Source organism: Primulina huaijiensis, chromosome 3, assembly GCF_012295235.1.
Source record: "Primulina huaijiensis isolate GDHJ02 chromosome 3, ASM1229523v2, whole genome shotgun sequence".
Classification (NCBI taxonomy): domain Eukaryota; kingdom Viridiplantae; phylum Streptophyta; class Magnoliopsida; order Lamiales; family Gesneriaceae; genus Primulina; species Primulina huaijiensis.
Window position 1 is genome coordinate 5,922,493 of NC_133308.1, and position 15,928 is coordinate 5,938,420.

At 36.2% G+C, this 15,928-nt stretch overlaps 3 protein-coding genes across 3 annotated transcripts; 2 read left to right on the forward strand and 1 right to left on the reverse strand.

Moving 5' to 3' along the window:
* The first annotated feature begins 2,664 nt into the window (after positions 1–2,664).
* LOC140973358 (gibberellin receptor GID1B-like) lies at positions 2,665–5,154 on the forward strand. The gene is made up of 2 exons (XM_073436080.1): positions 2,665–3,132; positions 3,706–5,154. Exons 1-2 carry the CDS (start codon positions 3,094–3,096, stop codon positions 4,693–4,695), a joined length of 1,029 nt encoding a protein of 342 aa, XP_073292181.1. The 5' UTR covers positions 2,665–3,093; the 3' UTR covers positions 4,696–5,154.
* A 1,969-nt stretch (positions 5,155–7,123) lies between these two features.
* Positions 7,124–11,653, forward strand: LOC140973359 (LEC14B protein). Its single transcript, XM_073436082.1, has 10 exons — positions 7,124–7,423; positions 7,924–8,470; positions 8,645–8,764; positions 9,108–9,185; positions 9,569–9,745; positions 9,963–10,040; positions 10,616–10,791; positions 10,894–11,052; positions 11,159–11,219; positions 11,331–11,653. The coding sequence occupies exons 2-10, from the start codon at positions 8,042–8,044 to the stop codon at positions 11,490–11,492; spliced, it is 1,440 nt and encodes a 479-aa protein (XP_073292183.1). The 5' UTR covers positions 7,124–7,423; positions 7,924–8,041; the 3' UTR covers positions 11,493–11,653.
* Positions 11,654–12,441: 788 nt separating this feature from the next.
* LOC140973360 (uncharacterized) lies at positions 12,442–14,232 on the reverse strand. Its single transcript, XM_073436083.1, has one exon. It carries the CDS (start codon positions 13,801–13,803, stop codon positions 12,595–12,597), a length of 1,209 nt encoding a protein of 402 aa, XP_073292184.1. The 5' UTR covers positions 13,804–14,232; the 3' UTR covers positions 12,442–12,594.
* Between the last annotated feature and the right edge of the window lie 1,696 nt (positions 14,233–15,928).

Below are 15,928 nucleotides of genomic sequence, written 5' to 3' on the forward strand. Positions count from 1 at the left end.
CTCTAATACCCAGGGTGTTATGACTGGCAAGAAGTCCCCCCTATTGTTCCGATGGAGAGAAGAACCTATGGGAAACCAAAATACATCAGAATAAACCAATACTAAAAACTATATGCATAAAAACGAAACGTATTGCTCAAAGTCAAACACAACCACTATTCGATCAACACTTTGCGTCAGTGTTGTCAACACTAGACAGTAACACGGTCACGATGTGAGTCAATAACTCAAACTTTTCACGCGGAAATCTTCAATTCTGAAATCCGACAGCAACATAGTTATTCTTCAGGGAAAAGCTTCGACACACTTCTCTCTCAATATTCTCTCTATATAAATCTTTTCCTCTTTCCTCGATGTCTTTCCACAGAAACTCAAATCCTACAAACAAAGAAAATCAAGAGTTTATTATGAATAAAACTCTATTGTAAACTAAGATATTATATCTTAGAAATAAGTTACTAAATTGAAATATGTGGGATACATCCAAAAAATAAGATTTATCTAGAAATAAATCTTATCATATAATCAATTTGATTTAGTCTAGAAATACAAAAATTCTAATATTTCATCTTAGATAGAATATAGATTAAATAGGAATAAAATATTCTTTTCAACATTTATGGAGAATATACATGTATAACTTTTAACAAGACAATATACTTATGTTGTATCCACTATGATTATTCTTTAGTTAGAAATTTGTGTACTCGATTTGATTGTAACCATAATTGAATCGCCCAAAATCTTACTTCATTATGCCATAATCATATGTAGTTTAGATAAATGTCATTTTATTCACGACTAACACACGACCAAGTGTCTATTGAACATCCAATAGCAGATAACATGGTGTAACATTGCAAATGAAATCATGTGGATATCATAATTTTTTTTTTATCAGTAAAATTTTAATAAACATTCTATCATACTCAAATTTTCATTTACAAGGAGTCAAAAAAAAAAAAATGATTGTCAAAGAGTACATACCAAAATTATCTCACGAGGACTGAATTTATATAAAACATTGGACTGCGAGATTTTTTTTTTTTTTTAGCAAGAAACCCTTAAAATTTGAAGAAAAAAAGTATACTTTATGTTAATATATAATATTCTGCTAAGAAGTCTTTCTCTTCCCGTCTCGGGTCATACTCTGGTCATTTACGTTTGGTTTAAGTCCAATAAATGGATTTTATTTTTAAACTTTAAATAAATAATACATGTTAACAATAACTAGGTTATGTCATTATTGTTTAATACCATATTAACAATATTTAACGTCATGCAATGAAAGTAATAGGTTTTTTTTAGAGATGATCTCACAGATTTTTATTCATTAAATGAGTTGATTTGATCTATGATTATTATGAAAATTAATATTTTTAACATAAAAATGAAATTTTTTCACGAGTCAATTTTGTAATTTGTCAAATTAAATTGATTTTTTAAACGATGTCACAAGATATTTTGTACAGTAAAAAATAACTAAGATTATAATTGGATAGATAGTGTGGAGATGAAAAAATTTCTGAGAGTAAGAATGTAGCAAAGACGACTGATGGAAAAAGTGGCCACGCTTCGATATGCATAATCACGAGGCTAATCCATCCTAGTATCACCTCTAAAAATAGAAGCCCCCGTGGGTCCTCCACGTGCCCCGAACGCGCGTCAGTCAGTGGGCTTCGGGGGAAGATGAAACACCCAACCAGAGAACGACAAAATTCAAAGCCCCAGCGCAAAGCCGGAGCGTGGGTCCTACCGCGTTCTGACAAAAAAAACCATGTCATCACACTACCTGACAAAACACGTGTCTCGCAACTGTGCCTTATGGTTTCGAGGAAAGCTTGGGGGTTGTTTGGTCAATTCCTGTGGACCTGAAGGCAGTGTTTGGCAATCCCCCTTCACTGGCTTCACATGCAAATCTTTTGTCNAAAAAAGGTGGAGTAGGAGTGACTGGTAGCCAACTCAAATTAACAAAAGATTTACAAGCCTCTTAATATTATTCAGTCGACATTTAAATTTGGAACACAAGATATCGTCTCAAAAGATATATTTTGGTATATCTTTTCCAAACACATAATGATATCCATCCGGGACTGGATTCCTTTCAAAGTAGTGATCCCAAAAAAAACCCCTATTAATAGCCTTGTCTTTTGCTTTGGATGGCTTGGAAACACAAAACACTACTGTAAGTAAAGAAGGATGAAAATACAAAACACAAGGAATTGGAGCGAAGCAAGCCCGAAAGAAAAACAAGAAAGAAATTATAAATGTAGCTGCCGAAACACTGCCTGGACAAACGCGAAAGAGGGTTTGGTCTATGCCCATTAGTTAAATGCATGCTGCTTACAACATATTAAAATAATCAGTCCACGATATTGACTTTTTGGTGTACATTCACAATTCACAATTCTTGCCAGCAGAAACCAAATCAAAGTCTACAAAAGCCAAGATTTAAACTTTGAAACAAGAAATAGTCGAATTATTACCTGTAGAAATTATTTAAAAGAATATATAATAAGTGTTTCATAATTACAAGTATATATACTATACTGAATTCAATAATAATGACAAGAATTGGAGGTATGTGAGTATTATTATTGAATAATAAAATTGGTGGGGCTGCCTAATTTGCTTTAATTCGGCCGTCTCCTTTGTCGTCTCTCTCGGCTCTGCCTTCGCACCGTCGTTTTGACTCCATCCCCATCACCTCCGCTTCTTCTCTCTCTTTCCTCTGTCTTTTTAAGTAATTTCACACGCCATCCTCATAAATTATTTTGTGTCTTTAATGTTAAATTATTCTATTTTTTCACCTCCCATCGATGTCTTTTGTTGTTGTATTTCCTCTGTTTTTGATCTTTCTTGTTCTGTGGAGTGAAGGAATCTGAAGCTGCTCTACTCTACTCTGTTTTTTCTTGGTTTTGGAATATATCCCTTTTTTTGGTTAGTTGCTTGTTAGGAAAAAAATCAATAGAAGGGAAGGAAAGGGTGTCTAATTGCAGAAACTTGAATAACAGGGTGTGTTCTTGGAGGTGAAAAAGTTCATTTGTTTAGCAGGAGATCGTTGTGTAAGGTTCAATTTAAAAAAAATCCCTCATGGCAGGCAGTAATGAAGTAAATGCCAACGAATCAAAGGTAAATTATTCATCTCTCTTTCTTATGTTAATAAAATTCTTTGTTTACGATTTGTGATTTGGTGTTGCGGTTTTTTTGTGACGAGGGTTTTTTATCTTATTATTTTGTTTGTTTTTTTGTGAATTTTTGGGGTTAATCTTGGAAGGTGGGCTTTCTCAAGAAAGAGTTGGTTTTGAAAGAAAAAGGTCTGATATATACGCTGAAAGATTGAATCTTTACTTTTATTTTACCGGGTTTGGGCTCTGTTTATCTCTTTGTGTTTTTTTTTTTTTCCTTTTTCACTTTGTATTACATGCACTTTGTTATTACCTTCCTCCGTGCTTCTCATTTGGCACTCAACACGAACTGATATCATACTCCTGTAAAGTGTTTCTCTTGGTTCATTTCTCTTTAAGAATGTTAATTTTTTTTCCGTTTTCAGATTTTTGTTTACTGGCCTATTAATGTTGATCTGATTTGAGAATTTTTCTTTTATGTCTAATCAATTGATTTTTCTCACTTGTGGTTATCTTGACTTAAATTTTTGTGTCGTAATTTACGGATTGATTAATCGATGGTTCTTGTTTTATGCAGAGGGTGGTTCCTCTTAACACATGGATCCTTATTTCCAACTTCAAGCTTGCTTATACTATGCTCCGGCGGCCTGATGGCACATTTAACCGTGAATTGAACGAGTTTCTTGACAGGAAAGTGCCTGCAAACACGAACCCGGTTGATGGGGTCTACTCTTTCGATGTAGTTGATCGGGCCACAAGCCTTCTTAACAGGGTTTATTTAGCTGCCCGAGATAACGAGACTCATTGGGGGATCTTGGAACTTGAAAAGCCCTTGAGTACTACTGAGATAGTACCTGTAATTTTGTTCTTCCATGGTGGAAGCTTTGTTCATTCTTCAGCCAATACTGCTATCTATGATACTTTCTGCCGCCGCCTAGTCAATACTTGCAAGGCTGCTGTTGTGTCTGTGAATTATCGTAGATCTCCCGAGAATCGATACCCTTGTGCTTATGATGACGGCTGGACAGCTCTTAAGTGGGTTCACTCGAGATCTTGGCTTCAAAGTGGGCATGATTCTAAGGTTCATGTGTATTTGGCAGGCGATAGTTCGGGTGGAAATATTGCACATCATGTTGCTGTAAGAGCAGCAGAAGAGGGTGTTGATGTATTGGGAAATATTCTTCTTCATCCGATGTTTGGTGGTCAGGAGAGGACAGTATCTGAAAATCAATTAGATGGTAAATATTTTGTGACCATTCAGGATAGGGATTGGTATTGGAGAGCTTATTTACCAGAAGGAGAGGATAGGGACCATCCTGCATGTAATGTTTTCGGACCGAGGAGTAGAACCCTCGAGGGACTGCACTTCCCGAAAAGTTTGGTGGTTGTTGCTGGATTGGATCTTCTCCAGGATTGGCAATTGCGCTATGTCGAAGGGCTCAAGACATCCGGGAAAGTAGTCAATCTTCTTTATCTTGAAAAAGCAACAATTGGGTTCTATTTCTTGCCTAACAACGACCATTTCCATTGCCTAATGGATGAAATAACGAGGTTCATCCACTCTTAACTGTTAATATTTTAGTTATTGACTCCAATTGCCGGTAGCCAAAGCCATATGCTAGGGTCAATCCACCCCCCCCCCCCCCCCCCCCCCCCGTTTTTTTTCCTTCAAGCAATGGTATTTAATTATATGATCAGAATAGAACGTAGGCATGATACGCTATTTTGCATCTCGTCGGGATATATCCGTTTTTGGTGCTGTGTTCGCTTCAGCTGCTCAGTTGACACGGTAACTTGATTTCAAGATTAGTCTATCCACTCCTGTACATGGAGGATCGGGTTTTAGGGCTGTTGGGTTCTACGGGACGGCTGATAGGTCAGTGTCCGATCTATGTCATAGACGCTACTATAGAAGAAGCTAATTCAGTACATGGGTTGAGGAAATCCATGTGGTTACGATCTGTATTTTATACTTGTGATCTGAAAAATATATTATATATATTTATATATATAATATTGTTGTTTATACGTACAATGCAATGGGGCTTTATGTCTTTTGTCTTGAGCATCTGATTCTGTAAACCCACTTTTAAGAAAGCAAAATGATCTCTCTGGCTATGAGGTTCATGTGTAGCGCACGTTTTAGATCTGTAGTACTTTTTTTTTATCGGACCTTGGTGGCAATTTCTGAAACAAGACAAGGGCAGTTGGATCCTCAGTTACGTAATATTAGTCCCTCAATACATATAAATACAAGGCTTCGACATGATACAATGACTTTGCACTCGAAAGCAAGGGACCGATTCCTTTGTCAGTATGGCCATGAAACATGGTAAAAATCTTGTGATGCAGCAATTTTAGTATCTTTCAGGTTGTTTGTTTTCAGACTCATAACCACCACCATATCCATAATTCCCACATCGACATGAATCTTGATGGCCTATTTCTAGGATACCCCCGCCCCCGCCCCCGCCCCCACCCCCACCCCCTTGTGTATGTATTTCCTTAACATTTGATTTTTCTGACTTTTCTCGTGTATCCCACAATGGGCTAATTGTCACTATCACCACCTTAAAGCCAACACGACAAGAAACCACACACATCATTTCTTTTTTCAATTCTACATATAATAACTAAAATCAGACGTTAGCTCCTACCTGTTATAAACTATTAATTATGAAGAATTTAATTATCTTATGTTTTTTATATAAGTAATTTGTTGCTTAATGTTTTATTTTTATTTTTAAAATTTTATTTACAATTTTTAAAAATTGTTTGTAATTAGGATGTGATATATTTTTTTGATTGTGAATAGATGAATGAGATTTTTTTTTTCCCTTTTGATGTATCGGAGTAAAAATCGTAAAAAAAAGCTCCGAACGACTATGGATGCCTTAATCTTTCATAACAGTAGTGGTCCATTTTCATAGGGAAAGTTTTGATATAAAAAAAAAATTATGAACAACCTGTGTATAACAAAAAACTAATGTCCGTCCCTGAACATATCGATCGATTCAAATTTTTTTGACTTATCAATGCAGCTAACCTTACTAACCACTTCCATTTACTGGTACGATTCATAGAAGATGTGTGATCATTTGGGGGCAAAGACACCAAAAAAAAGGTTGTCGCTTGTGTGACACTGTTGATTGATTGTGATTTACCAAATTGCTTTATTTCCTCGAAATGGGGACCACGTTGAAAAATCCCACATAATTGTTTTTTTTTTATATTTATTTTATTTTTAGTGGTTGGGTGGTTTGCATTTTGAGGGTGTTTTAATGTCCAATAATAAATAAGACAAACAGCTAAGATTGGACAGTGACATATATGAAAATGCATAAGAACCCACGATTCCTACTGTTTTGATAATTGACTTTTACGTGTCCCTTTGGCAAGAAAAAGCTGAATCTTGTGTATTTGTATATTGATGATTATTCTCCTTTGTTATGTCTTGTCATGAGAAGAAATGGTTTGCTGTTTCCCTGTCGTGGAATTGGAGGTTCTGGCATTGTCCTATTACTATTCTTTCTTCCCCTTTATTAATTAATAAGGATATAGATTGTTCATTGTTTGTTTAAATACAAAAATTTATGTGATACGCTCTCACGGATCGTATTTTGTGAGACGAATATTTTATTTGGATCATTCATGAAAGTACTACTTTTTATGCTAATAATATTATTTTTTATTGTGAATATCTGTAAGGTTGACCTGTTTCATAAATAAAGATTCGTGAGACCATCTCACAAGAGACCTACTCTTGTTTAAAAGTATGTCTTGATAAATGTACATTTTTAAATAAATTAAATATATATTTGTTGGGCTGGACTTATATGGAGTAGTACACTAGCACTTTTGTTTATCCTTAAATCTAAGCAATTAATTTCTTGAAATTCACAGAGAGTACCCATTGGGCTTCTCCTTGTAGGCCCAATAGTTGTTATGTTGGCCCGATTCATTCATGATCCAAGATCACCTCAATCAGGTTTTGTTGACAACGGTGTACGGATTCTTGTGATGGTGACACGTGGACTTTTCGGATTACTGACTGCATCATGCCAGCTGGAGTCCGCCACGCTCATTCCTCAGACGACGCAAATTCACAAAACTACCAGTTTCTTGTTCAATGTGGGAAAGGGATCTTTTTTTCTTTTTCTTTTTTAAATTTTTTTTAATCCACTGAATTGATTGTGTTCGTTCAACACAAGGAAGTAGGAAGTTTGGTTTCCTATTTTAAGTGGAAATCACTCTCGAGAGTTTTGCCAGATTCAGGAGCCGCTGTTTAATTCGAGGTCCGTGAGTCAACTTACGATGACTAATTGAAAGCTTTATTCTTTTCTTTTGGGTTTTCTTATAATTGGTTCTGTGTACATACTTCAGAGTTTTGTGATTGGTTCCGTTAGGATTCTTGTTTGCTGAATTATGTTGTGGGTTGCATTTCTCGAAATAGAGTTTCTTGATTTCTATTGAATTAACTCTGCGAGTTTACTATTCTTAGAATAGTAATTAATTGGTTTTTCTAGGATCCTTTGGTTCTGGTCACGCTAACTGCGAAGAATTTTAGATTCGCGTTTTACTGTGATAATTGATGATAACTTTATCCAGCAACAGTGTGTTATATATTCTTTTTTATATGATTTAATGCTTCGTTTATTCTCTGAGCTTTTGATCAAAGTCAAATGATCGCACAGTCATGTATGTTTTACTCGAATATGCTTATATTATGATTACTCCATATGCTCATACATAGAAATGAAATATCTTTTTTGGGGTTGGGTCACTCAATTAACAGCCAACAGGTCCTTCTGGTTCTACTCGACATGGGCTAAATTCAATTGTAGATGATATGAAGAGGCAACTGGATTTGGTACGTCCAACACCAGAATTTTCTGCAGCTACTGTGGTGTAAAATGTTGTTTGTAGCTAGAGACACTACCACCAAGGATATGGGTTATGCTTTTAGTAAATTGGAGGCAGAAACAGGACATCTTGAAGGTTCTAGTTCCACTGGCATTGGTGGTGGTACTTCTCCACCAACTAAAGAGTCGAACACTTTAGATAATGATATTTCTCAGCTAACAAAGCTGCAATCTGGGCCTCATGAGAGGTTGAGGCGAGTTTTTCCAGGGAAGGATGAGTTTCCTGTTCCTACAGTGAATATGTTGGCGGGTCGAGAGGCAAATCTTTCTGGAAGAGGGAGGTTCTCATCAAGAGATTGCCGTCATGTTCTGAGTAAATATATGCCCGTTAACGGTCCGTGGGTTGTGGACCGGATGTCAACTAGGGCATATGTATCACAGTTTTCTTCTGACGGTTCCCTTTTCGTCGCTGCATTTCAGGTATTATAGCTTTTGAGGTAAAGGGCCCGTTGACTTTTGGCTTACGAGATAGGTTTTATGATATAATTAAACATAAATTACCTTGATTTTGCCTTCCAAGGAAGCTTCTTGAATGTAATAGTTATTCTAGTCTAAAAATGTCAACTTTGAGGCTTTTGATATTTTCTGTTACAGGGAAGTCAAATTAGAATATATGATGTTGAAAGAGGATGGAAAGTCCGGAAGAACATTCTTGCTAGAAGCTTAAGATGGACAATCACTGATACTTCCCTTTCACCTGATCAACGGCACCTTGTAAGTTTTCTTGCTGCAGGTAACTGCAGGTTCCTATGAACCTCATTAATATTTATGCATCGAGTTATACTCAGATCTGTGATCAAATTCTTCCTCACATAAGAACCAGTTAATAGTATTCTCTCGTAATCTGCACTATGTAAATTCTTGTTGTAAATCAGATACAAAGCTTTCAAGGGGTTTCATTGTTGATAAGGGTATAACAATGGTTAATTGTATTCATTCCATCTCTGGTCCGGTGCACCTAACATTTTATTTTTAGTGATTTTATTTTGTATTGAAATTTTGTGCACATCTTAGTTTGTTGGCATTAATCTCATTTTCTCAACTGTTGCTATTGCAGATCTATGCTAGCATGTCACCTGTTGTACATATTATCAACGTTGGATCTTCAACAAAAGAATCCCTAGCAAACATCACTGTATGAAATTAAAGTAACTTTTTATTTTGTTGTATTCCAAATGTTAACATCACACATCATGTTTAGTATATGCATTGCTCATTTTTTGTTCATGTTTTTTTAGCAATCCCTATCAAATTGGTTTATCTTGGCTGACAAATGAACTATATTAATAATACCAGGTTTGTCACAAGGAGTGACAGCTTGGGCTTCTTCGAGGAAAGGAAAAATGAAAATAAACAGTCATATTCTTTGAGAATTTTGCAATTGAGCTTTTCATATTTCATCCTGATCATGTCTAATTGCTGATGTTCATTCCTCTTTAAATCGCACTATTAATTTGAATTTTCTGGAATTTTAAGTTTTGGAAGCACTCAAGTCTAGCTAGATTCTTTACTATCCAGGAATTCCATGATGGCTTGGATTTCTCTTCGCCAGACGACGGGGGATATTCTTTTGGAATCTTCTCTCTTAAATTTTCAACTGATGGGCGAGAAATTGTTGCTGGAAGCAGCGATGAGGATATCTATGTTTATGACCTTGAAGCCAAAAAAGTTACTCTTAGAATTCCAGCCCATGCGGTATTGTTTTCATTGCTAACTATATGCCCTTCATTTTCTATTCTCGTTCAAGCAACCTAGCCCATAGGCGATAAAAAAAATTCTTAAACACATTCTCAATGGATTTTCTATTTTTATGAGTGGTTTCTGATTGGTTTCGGTAATGAAAACATATTCATGTAGTTAGTGGTATTTTGGTTTTGAATTGTTGCCATTGGTCACTTCTTTTTCTATGCAGTCTGATGTCAACACGGTATGTTTTGCTGATGAAAGTGGTTGTCTACTTTATTCTGGAAGTGATGACAATTTTGTTAAGGTGATAATTTATTCGTTACTCTAAGCCTAATGTACAAAAAATAGCAGCAATTTAAATGCCCAACACCATGATTTCCATTTAATTGTTGCACATGTATAGACAAACAAATATGTTGATTGGCTCTGACTGCTACTGTAAGAGTATATCCTCTCTCTGTATGTGAAAAAATAGCTGAGCTTCATCTTTTTCCTTTCTCTTCATTGTGATATTATGCTCTGATGACTGGAACATCATCAGTCTTCCATCTTAAAAGACACCTATGTCCTTTATGCATCGTTTTAATCCACGGTTTAATAGAATAAAGGGGAAATAGGAACTTGGGATCGATATATGATTGTGGTTTTCTTGTTTTCTGAAGTGAGAATTTCATTAAAATGCAATCGTATTTAGAATTCAATGAATGTGTTATTTGAAAGATGCCTCATCTTATTATGTATGCACGAGCGCTTCCTTTGTTTCATATTTTGAAACTGGGTACAAAAAAATAAATTTTCTTCATTTTGTACTCTGGAATTCCAGGTCCAAAGTAAATTTCGGACATACACTATCGATTTATAACTATCTATTTCGTGTAGGTTTGGGACAGACGCTGCTTTTTAACCAAAAGCAAGCCTGTGGGGATCCTAATGGGCCATCTTGAAGGCATTACGTTCATTGATAGCCGAGGAGATGGCCGTTACATGATATCCAATGGTAAAGATCAAGCCATCAAACTGTGGGATATACGGAAAATGTCATCTAACTCTACTGGGTATTTTTTTTTTTGAGGCTCTGACAGTCAGCAACCTGATTATTTTGATAAATGGGTTTAAAGACCCATTTAAATTAACCTTTCTTTGACTCTCGTTTTCAGCTATCAAGCATACAGAAACTATGAATGGGATTACAGATGGATGGATTATCCAGTCCAAGCTAGAAACTTGAAGCATCCATATGATCAATCAGTTTCTACATATAAAGGCCACTCAGTCTTGCGTACTTTGATTCGTTGTTACTTCTCACCCGAGTATAGGTGAATGCCATGCATAGAACTACTCGTTGACTCTCCAATTTCTTCTCTCTAATCGGTGTTGAATATCAATCCGCCTCCTGATCATTTCGTTTTTACCATTTAACAGCACCGGCCAGAAGTACATCTACACAGGATCCCATGATTCTTGCATTTATGTTTATGACTTGGTATGTTCTATATGTCTACTAACACTGTCTATTTTAAATGAAAAACTAATATTTAGCTACTTGTGCACTTAATTTGTTGACAATAAACATGTGTCGACTGTGTGTTTCCAGGTGTCCGGAGCGCAAGTTGCGAAGCTGCAACACCATAAATTAACGGTGAGGGATTGTAGTTGGCATCCGAATTATCCAATGCTTGTGAGCTCATCTTGGGATGGAGACGTCGTGAAATGGGAATTCCCTGGGAACGAAAAGGCGCCAGCACCTGCAACCTAGAAAATGCTGAGGAGGAGACCTCCACCGTCTTGTATTCCATCCTGTGTAGGTTCTGCAATAACTATATCAAACAAGTGCCCTCCACCGTCTTGTTATATAATTTTATCATGTAGATTGCGTATGTAATTTTCTATATAATAAAGTGAAACTTACATGACCCATCTTCTACTGTTAAATAATCTGAACAAAGTTAGGATCCGAAAACCTTGAATTTTAAATCTCATATATTTCTGACAATTCCATCTAACTTTCTAATTTTGCATCAAAGCTGAAGAATCCCTCCAAAAATTCAGTTAGTGATTGGTGTGGAGAAACAAGTGGGTTTCTTGTATTTCTGTGATTGAACGAATGCCCCGACAAAAGGAAACTGTGATGGACAAAATTTGAGATTTGAGTATATAAAATACCTTATTTTAAGATGGGTTTGAAAAAGGACCATCAGAAAATTGATTGGAAGTCCAAAAAGAACACAGCGTTTCCTCGTCATTCGAGGCCCCTACCCATTGGCCAAACAAAAAACAAATACTCAGTTAGTTAATTTCTGTTATTGTTTTTCGATTAAGCTTTGTCTTACCATCAAGATCTTTGATTAACAAATGATTCAGACAAAGGGGGCATACCCAGTACACCCTAAAAATTTATCATCGTTTTTTTCTCCTCGATGAAAGGAACTAATTTGAATGTTACTATCAATTATATCGACAATTCACGTCGTCTTCTGGTACCTTGATGTTATCTCAAATGCCAAAAGAAGAATGATTTTTTTTTTTTGGCACGAGGAGGAGGTTATTCGTATAGTAGTTTACGGACAAAATACAACGAGTGAGACCAACCGAACTATAAGATAGAATGATTTTGAGGGACAAAGAAAAGGAATGGTGTACTGAATTAAAATCAAGAACAACAATAATTAATTAATAGACATTTGTGCTATATGAATGACATAAGATATATATGAGAGTGGGGGAAAACAAAATTAAATTGTAAGTCTAAATGTTAATTACAATTCAACCACAAAAATCTTTTACTTTGTATCAACAGTTTGACTTTATTAATTAAAAATTGAATCTTGATTTGTCCAAAAAGTGAATTCTCCCCCATCTTACCCTCCCCACTGTGTGCACTGCTTAGTTGGCCTTGTCTTCTGCTTACCAGCTCTCAAAGGGCAAGGCGTCTGCAGGGGCAGGACCATACAATTATACTGCAGGCACAATGAGGCGCTGAGCGGAATCCCAGCCGTTGGAATAATCTCCATGCCGGTCAGATAATTGTGCTGCAGATACAGTAGTTGTATGCTTGCAGAGAGTAATCGGTCCACGAAAATGCTCGGTATCTTACCCGTGAACCGGTTGTTGTTCAGGTATAGATTCTGAGCCGTCGATAACATGGGAGATATCCCGCCGGACAGCTGGTTGAAACTCAGATCAATGGTTGGGATTCTCACATCATGAATCGGTCTCACCGGGCCGGAGAACCGGTTCCTCTGAAGCTGCAGGCGGGTGATCGGGAAACTGAATATCTTCCCAGGAATGCTGCCGGAGAACTCATTCATACTAAGGTCGACGTAGTTTAGCCTGTTTAATCGGGATAAAAGCCGGTCTACTGGGCCAGTGAGCCGGTTCATTGACAGTGAGAGGTACTGTAGAGAGGGAGGGAGTCCGAGCGGCGAAAGAGAACCGGAGAGATCGTTGTGCTTTAAATCCATCCGGGTCAGAGTATGGGATATGAACGTAGGAACCGGACCCGTGAGCCGATTGCGAGAGAGGATGACGTTGGACAACGCCGGTATCGTTCCGACGGAAGATGGAATGCTTCCGTGGAGAATATTGAAGCTAAGGTCCAGAGTTTGCAGCCCCCGTAGCTGGCCCAAGTTCGCCGGAATCTCGCCTGAGATAAAATTCCGACTGACTGCTAAAAATCTAAGATACTTCAACTGAGACAAAGTGTGAGGCAAAGTCCCGATGACCCGACCCGGAACAATGGTGAACTCGGCTAACGCAGATAGTCTGCCGATGTCTGGGTGCAGTCGGCCCATCAGACCCGGTGAACCTGCCCGGGGATCCCCGAGGTTTAGAGCAACCACTTTATCCCCATTACAGTAAACACCGGCAAAATTACAGGGATCCGAAGTGAAATCCCAGGATTCAAAATAATGCGAGCCCGGCAGATCGTTTAAGCTCTTTCGAATAGCTTGCAACGCCAAGAAATCAATCGGGTCCAGCATCGCATGCGCGAAAACGGAATTCGCTAGAAACAAGAAACCGTAAATGTTGATTACCTTCAATATTAAGTACTTCATTTTCATCAACATAATTACTGCCGAACGCAATGCAGGAGGAGGACTGTATAAAGGGATTGCCGAACTTCTTTTCCGTGAAGCTTTAATGGAGACAGCATGAAAAAGTTGAAGATAGGTGAATAGATATAATGGGAGCTCGAGTGGCTTCACATGAAAGGTAACAGAGAGAGAGGAAAAAAAGGGCAAAAAGAGTGAATCAAAAAATGGAAGAATACGGGTTTTGACTGATCTCAACGTTTCTTCAGCTTGTTGGAGAAGATGAAAAAACTGGAAAAAAATGGCGATTGACAGCAGAGTAGAGTACCGAATCTGCAGCCGCAAGTACTAAGACACTCTATGCCTTGTTTATTTTATTATATTAAAATTAACCAGGATATCATATCGTTGTTTATTTGGGTTAGGAATATGTAAGGACAAAGTGGCAAACGGTTGTCCGAGCCTACGTGGGAAAAAAAGATAACTAGGCTCGCGTCTGGGGGGTTGGTTGTTTGCTTCGTTCCGCGCGGTATGGTGCACTTCACGATGCAAACCATTATTATGCTGCAATTACTAATTTGCTGCTGAAACTTTAAATTTCAATACATAAATTGTTATTTAATTGTATTTAGTTTGGCATATATACTATATTAGACACTCAGAGTTTCGATATCATGGTATATTTTAATAATTATATATAATAATAAAATGTTAAAATTTTAAGATAAGTCACATGTAACTGAGCTGATAGAGTCTTTGTTTCTTAAGCATCAAGTTGTATGTTCATTTCCTACTTGGTCTTTTGTTTTTCCTTTCTTTTTTCTATTTATTATTTTAATTCACATATGAAAATTGTAATGTATTTTCTAACTAATTCTTATAATTACATTTTAATCTTCATTTAAATATAAACCAAATGAATNAATTACAGGTCAATTCTGTTGAATTTGGAATTTAGAAATGAATGGATTTTTTTTTTGGAACGTAAAATCGAATGTGGTTAAATACATTAAAGTAGTGAGTTTTGTTTTATTTAAGAGGACAAGTAAAGTTTGACAATTAAGCCACGTGAACGGCACCTTACCCAAGATTTCCATGGATAAAGTATCGCCCTTGCCTTAAAAAAAAAAAAAAAAAAAAAAAACTATCCATATCATGCAAATATCCCATTTTTCTTTCAAAATATCAATAATAAATGACAAATACAATTTTTTATGATATATATATATCTATCTATATTATACTCATTATGTTTCAAATTAGATCCGTGGGAGATTAAAGTAAGAGGATTATAAATTTAAATTTAGTTTGGAGTTGACGGACCTAGTCGATTACTTTTGAAACCAACCGGAGTTTAATTAATAGGTAGGTATGTATGTCAGTATGTATGCAAGGGAAAACATTCGTTTTTAAATAAATAGTGAAAAATAGAAGAATTATATTAAGCATCCAAACCTATTTTCACTACTTTAGGTCTCCAAAAAGTACCAATTTTCTTTTTCAACAGAATATTTCACTTTTCCTTTGAAACCCCCCCCCTCCCTTTCTCGCATACCATTATTTCGTGCAAAAGCTACGCATAATCAAACAAAATCTAAGTACGAATTTTGAATTATATATTGTTATTGCTATGATATCTCGTGTATTATGTGATATGAGATATTAGAAAACCCAATCAAACTACCCGTTCTAATTGTTCATTATGGTGTGCGCAAGATTGCAACATCACATATGAAACAAGTCAAAACTATGTTACAATAGATGTATTCGCCTCAAATCAACCTGTTTTCTTGAAATCTACACACACAAACAAATTTATGAGTTTAAAATCATCAAAAACTAATAGGTTTTCGCAAAAAATTCAATCATTAGCTGTAACGTCCGAAAAATTCAGTACACGTAAACCGCATGCATGCAAATGATTTAAAATACATATTTATTTTACTTAATTGATTTTAAATGTTTAATGATATATTTTACATGATTAAATGTTTAAAGTGCATGATTTCATGAAATTGAAGGATTTTATCCGAATATTCGATAATAGGCTGGGGAAACGAGACCAGGGACAACTAAGATAAAATATTTTCAATAAATATTTTCAAGGCTTATTAATATGATTAAATATTTCTAAAAGTAGCATAGTCCAAATTATGAGTGG

What these genes read in the sequence shown, in the direction of transcription:
- LOC140973359 (XM_073436082.1), top strand. Translation starts at nt 8,042, where the DNA reads ATGTTGTTTGTAGCTAGAGACACTACCACCAAGGATATGGGTTATGCT. An exon ending in AATCCCTAGCAAACATCACT is followed by an intron (nt 9,186 to 9,568) that starts GTATGAAATTAA and finishes TTTACTATCCAG; the next exon opens with GAATTCCATGATGGCTTGGA. An exon ending in TTAGAATTCCAGCCCATGCG is followed by an intron (nt 9,746 to 9,962) that starts GTATTGTTTTCA and finishes TTTTCTATGCAG; the next exon opens with TCTGATGTCAACACGGTATG.
- LOC140973358 (XM_073436080.1), top strand. Translation starts at nt 3,094, where the DNA reads ATGGCAGGCAGTAATGAAGTAAATGCCAACGAATCAAAG. An exon ending in TAAATGCCAACGAATCAAAG is followed by an intron (nt 3,133 to 3,705) that starts GTAAATTATTCA and finishes TGTTTTATGCAG; the next exon opens with AGGGTGGTTCCTCTTAACAC.
- LOC140973360 (XM_073436083.1), bottom strand. Translation starts at nt 13,803, where the DNA reads ATGTTGATGAAAATGAAGTACTTAATATTGAAGGTAATCAACATTTAC.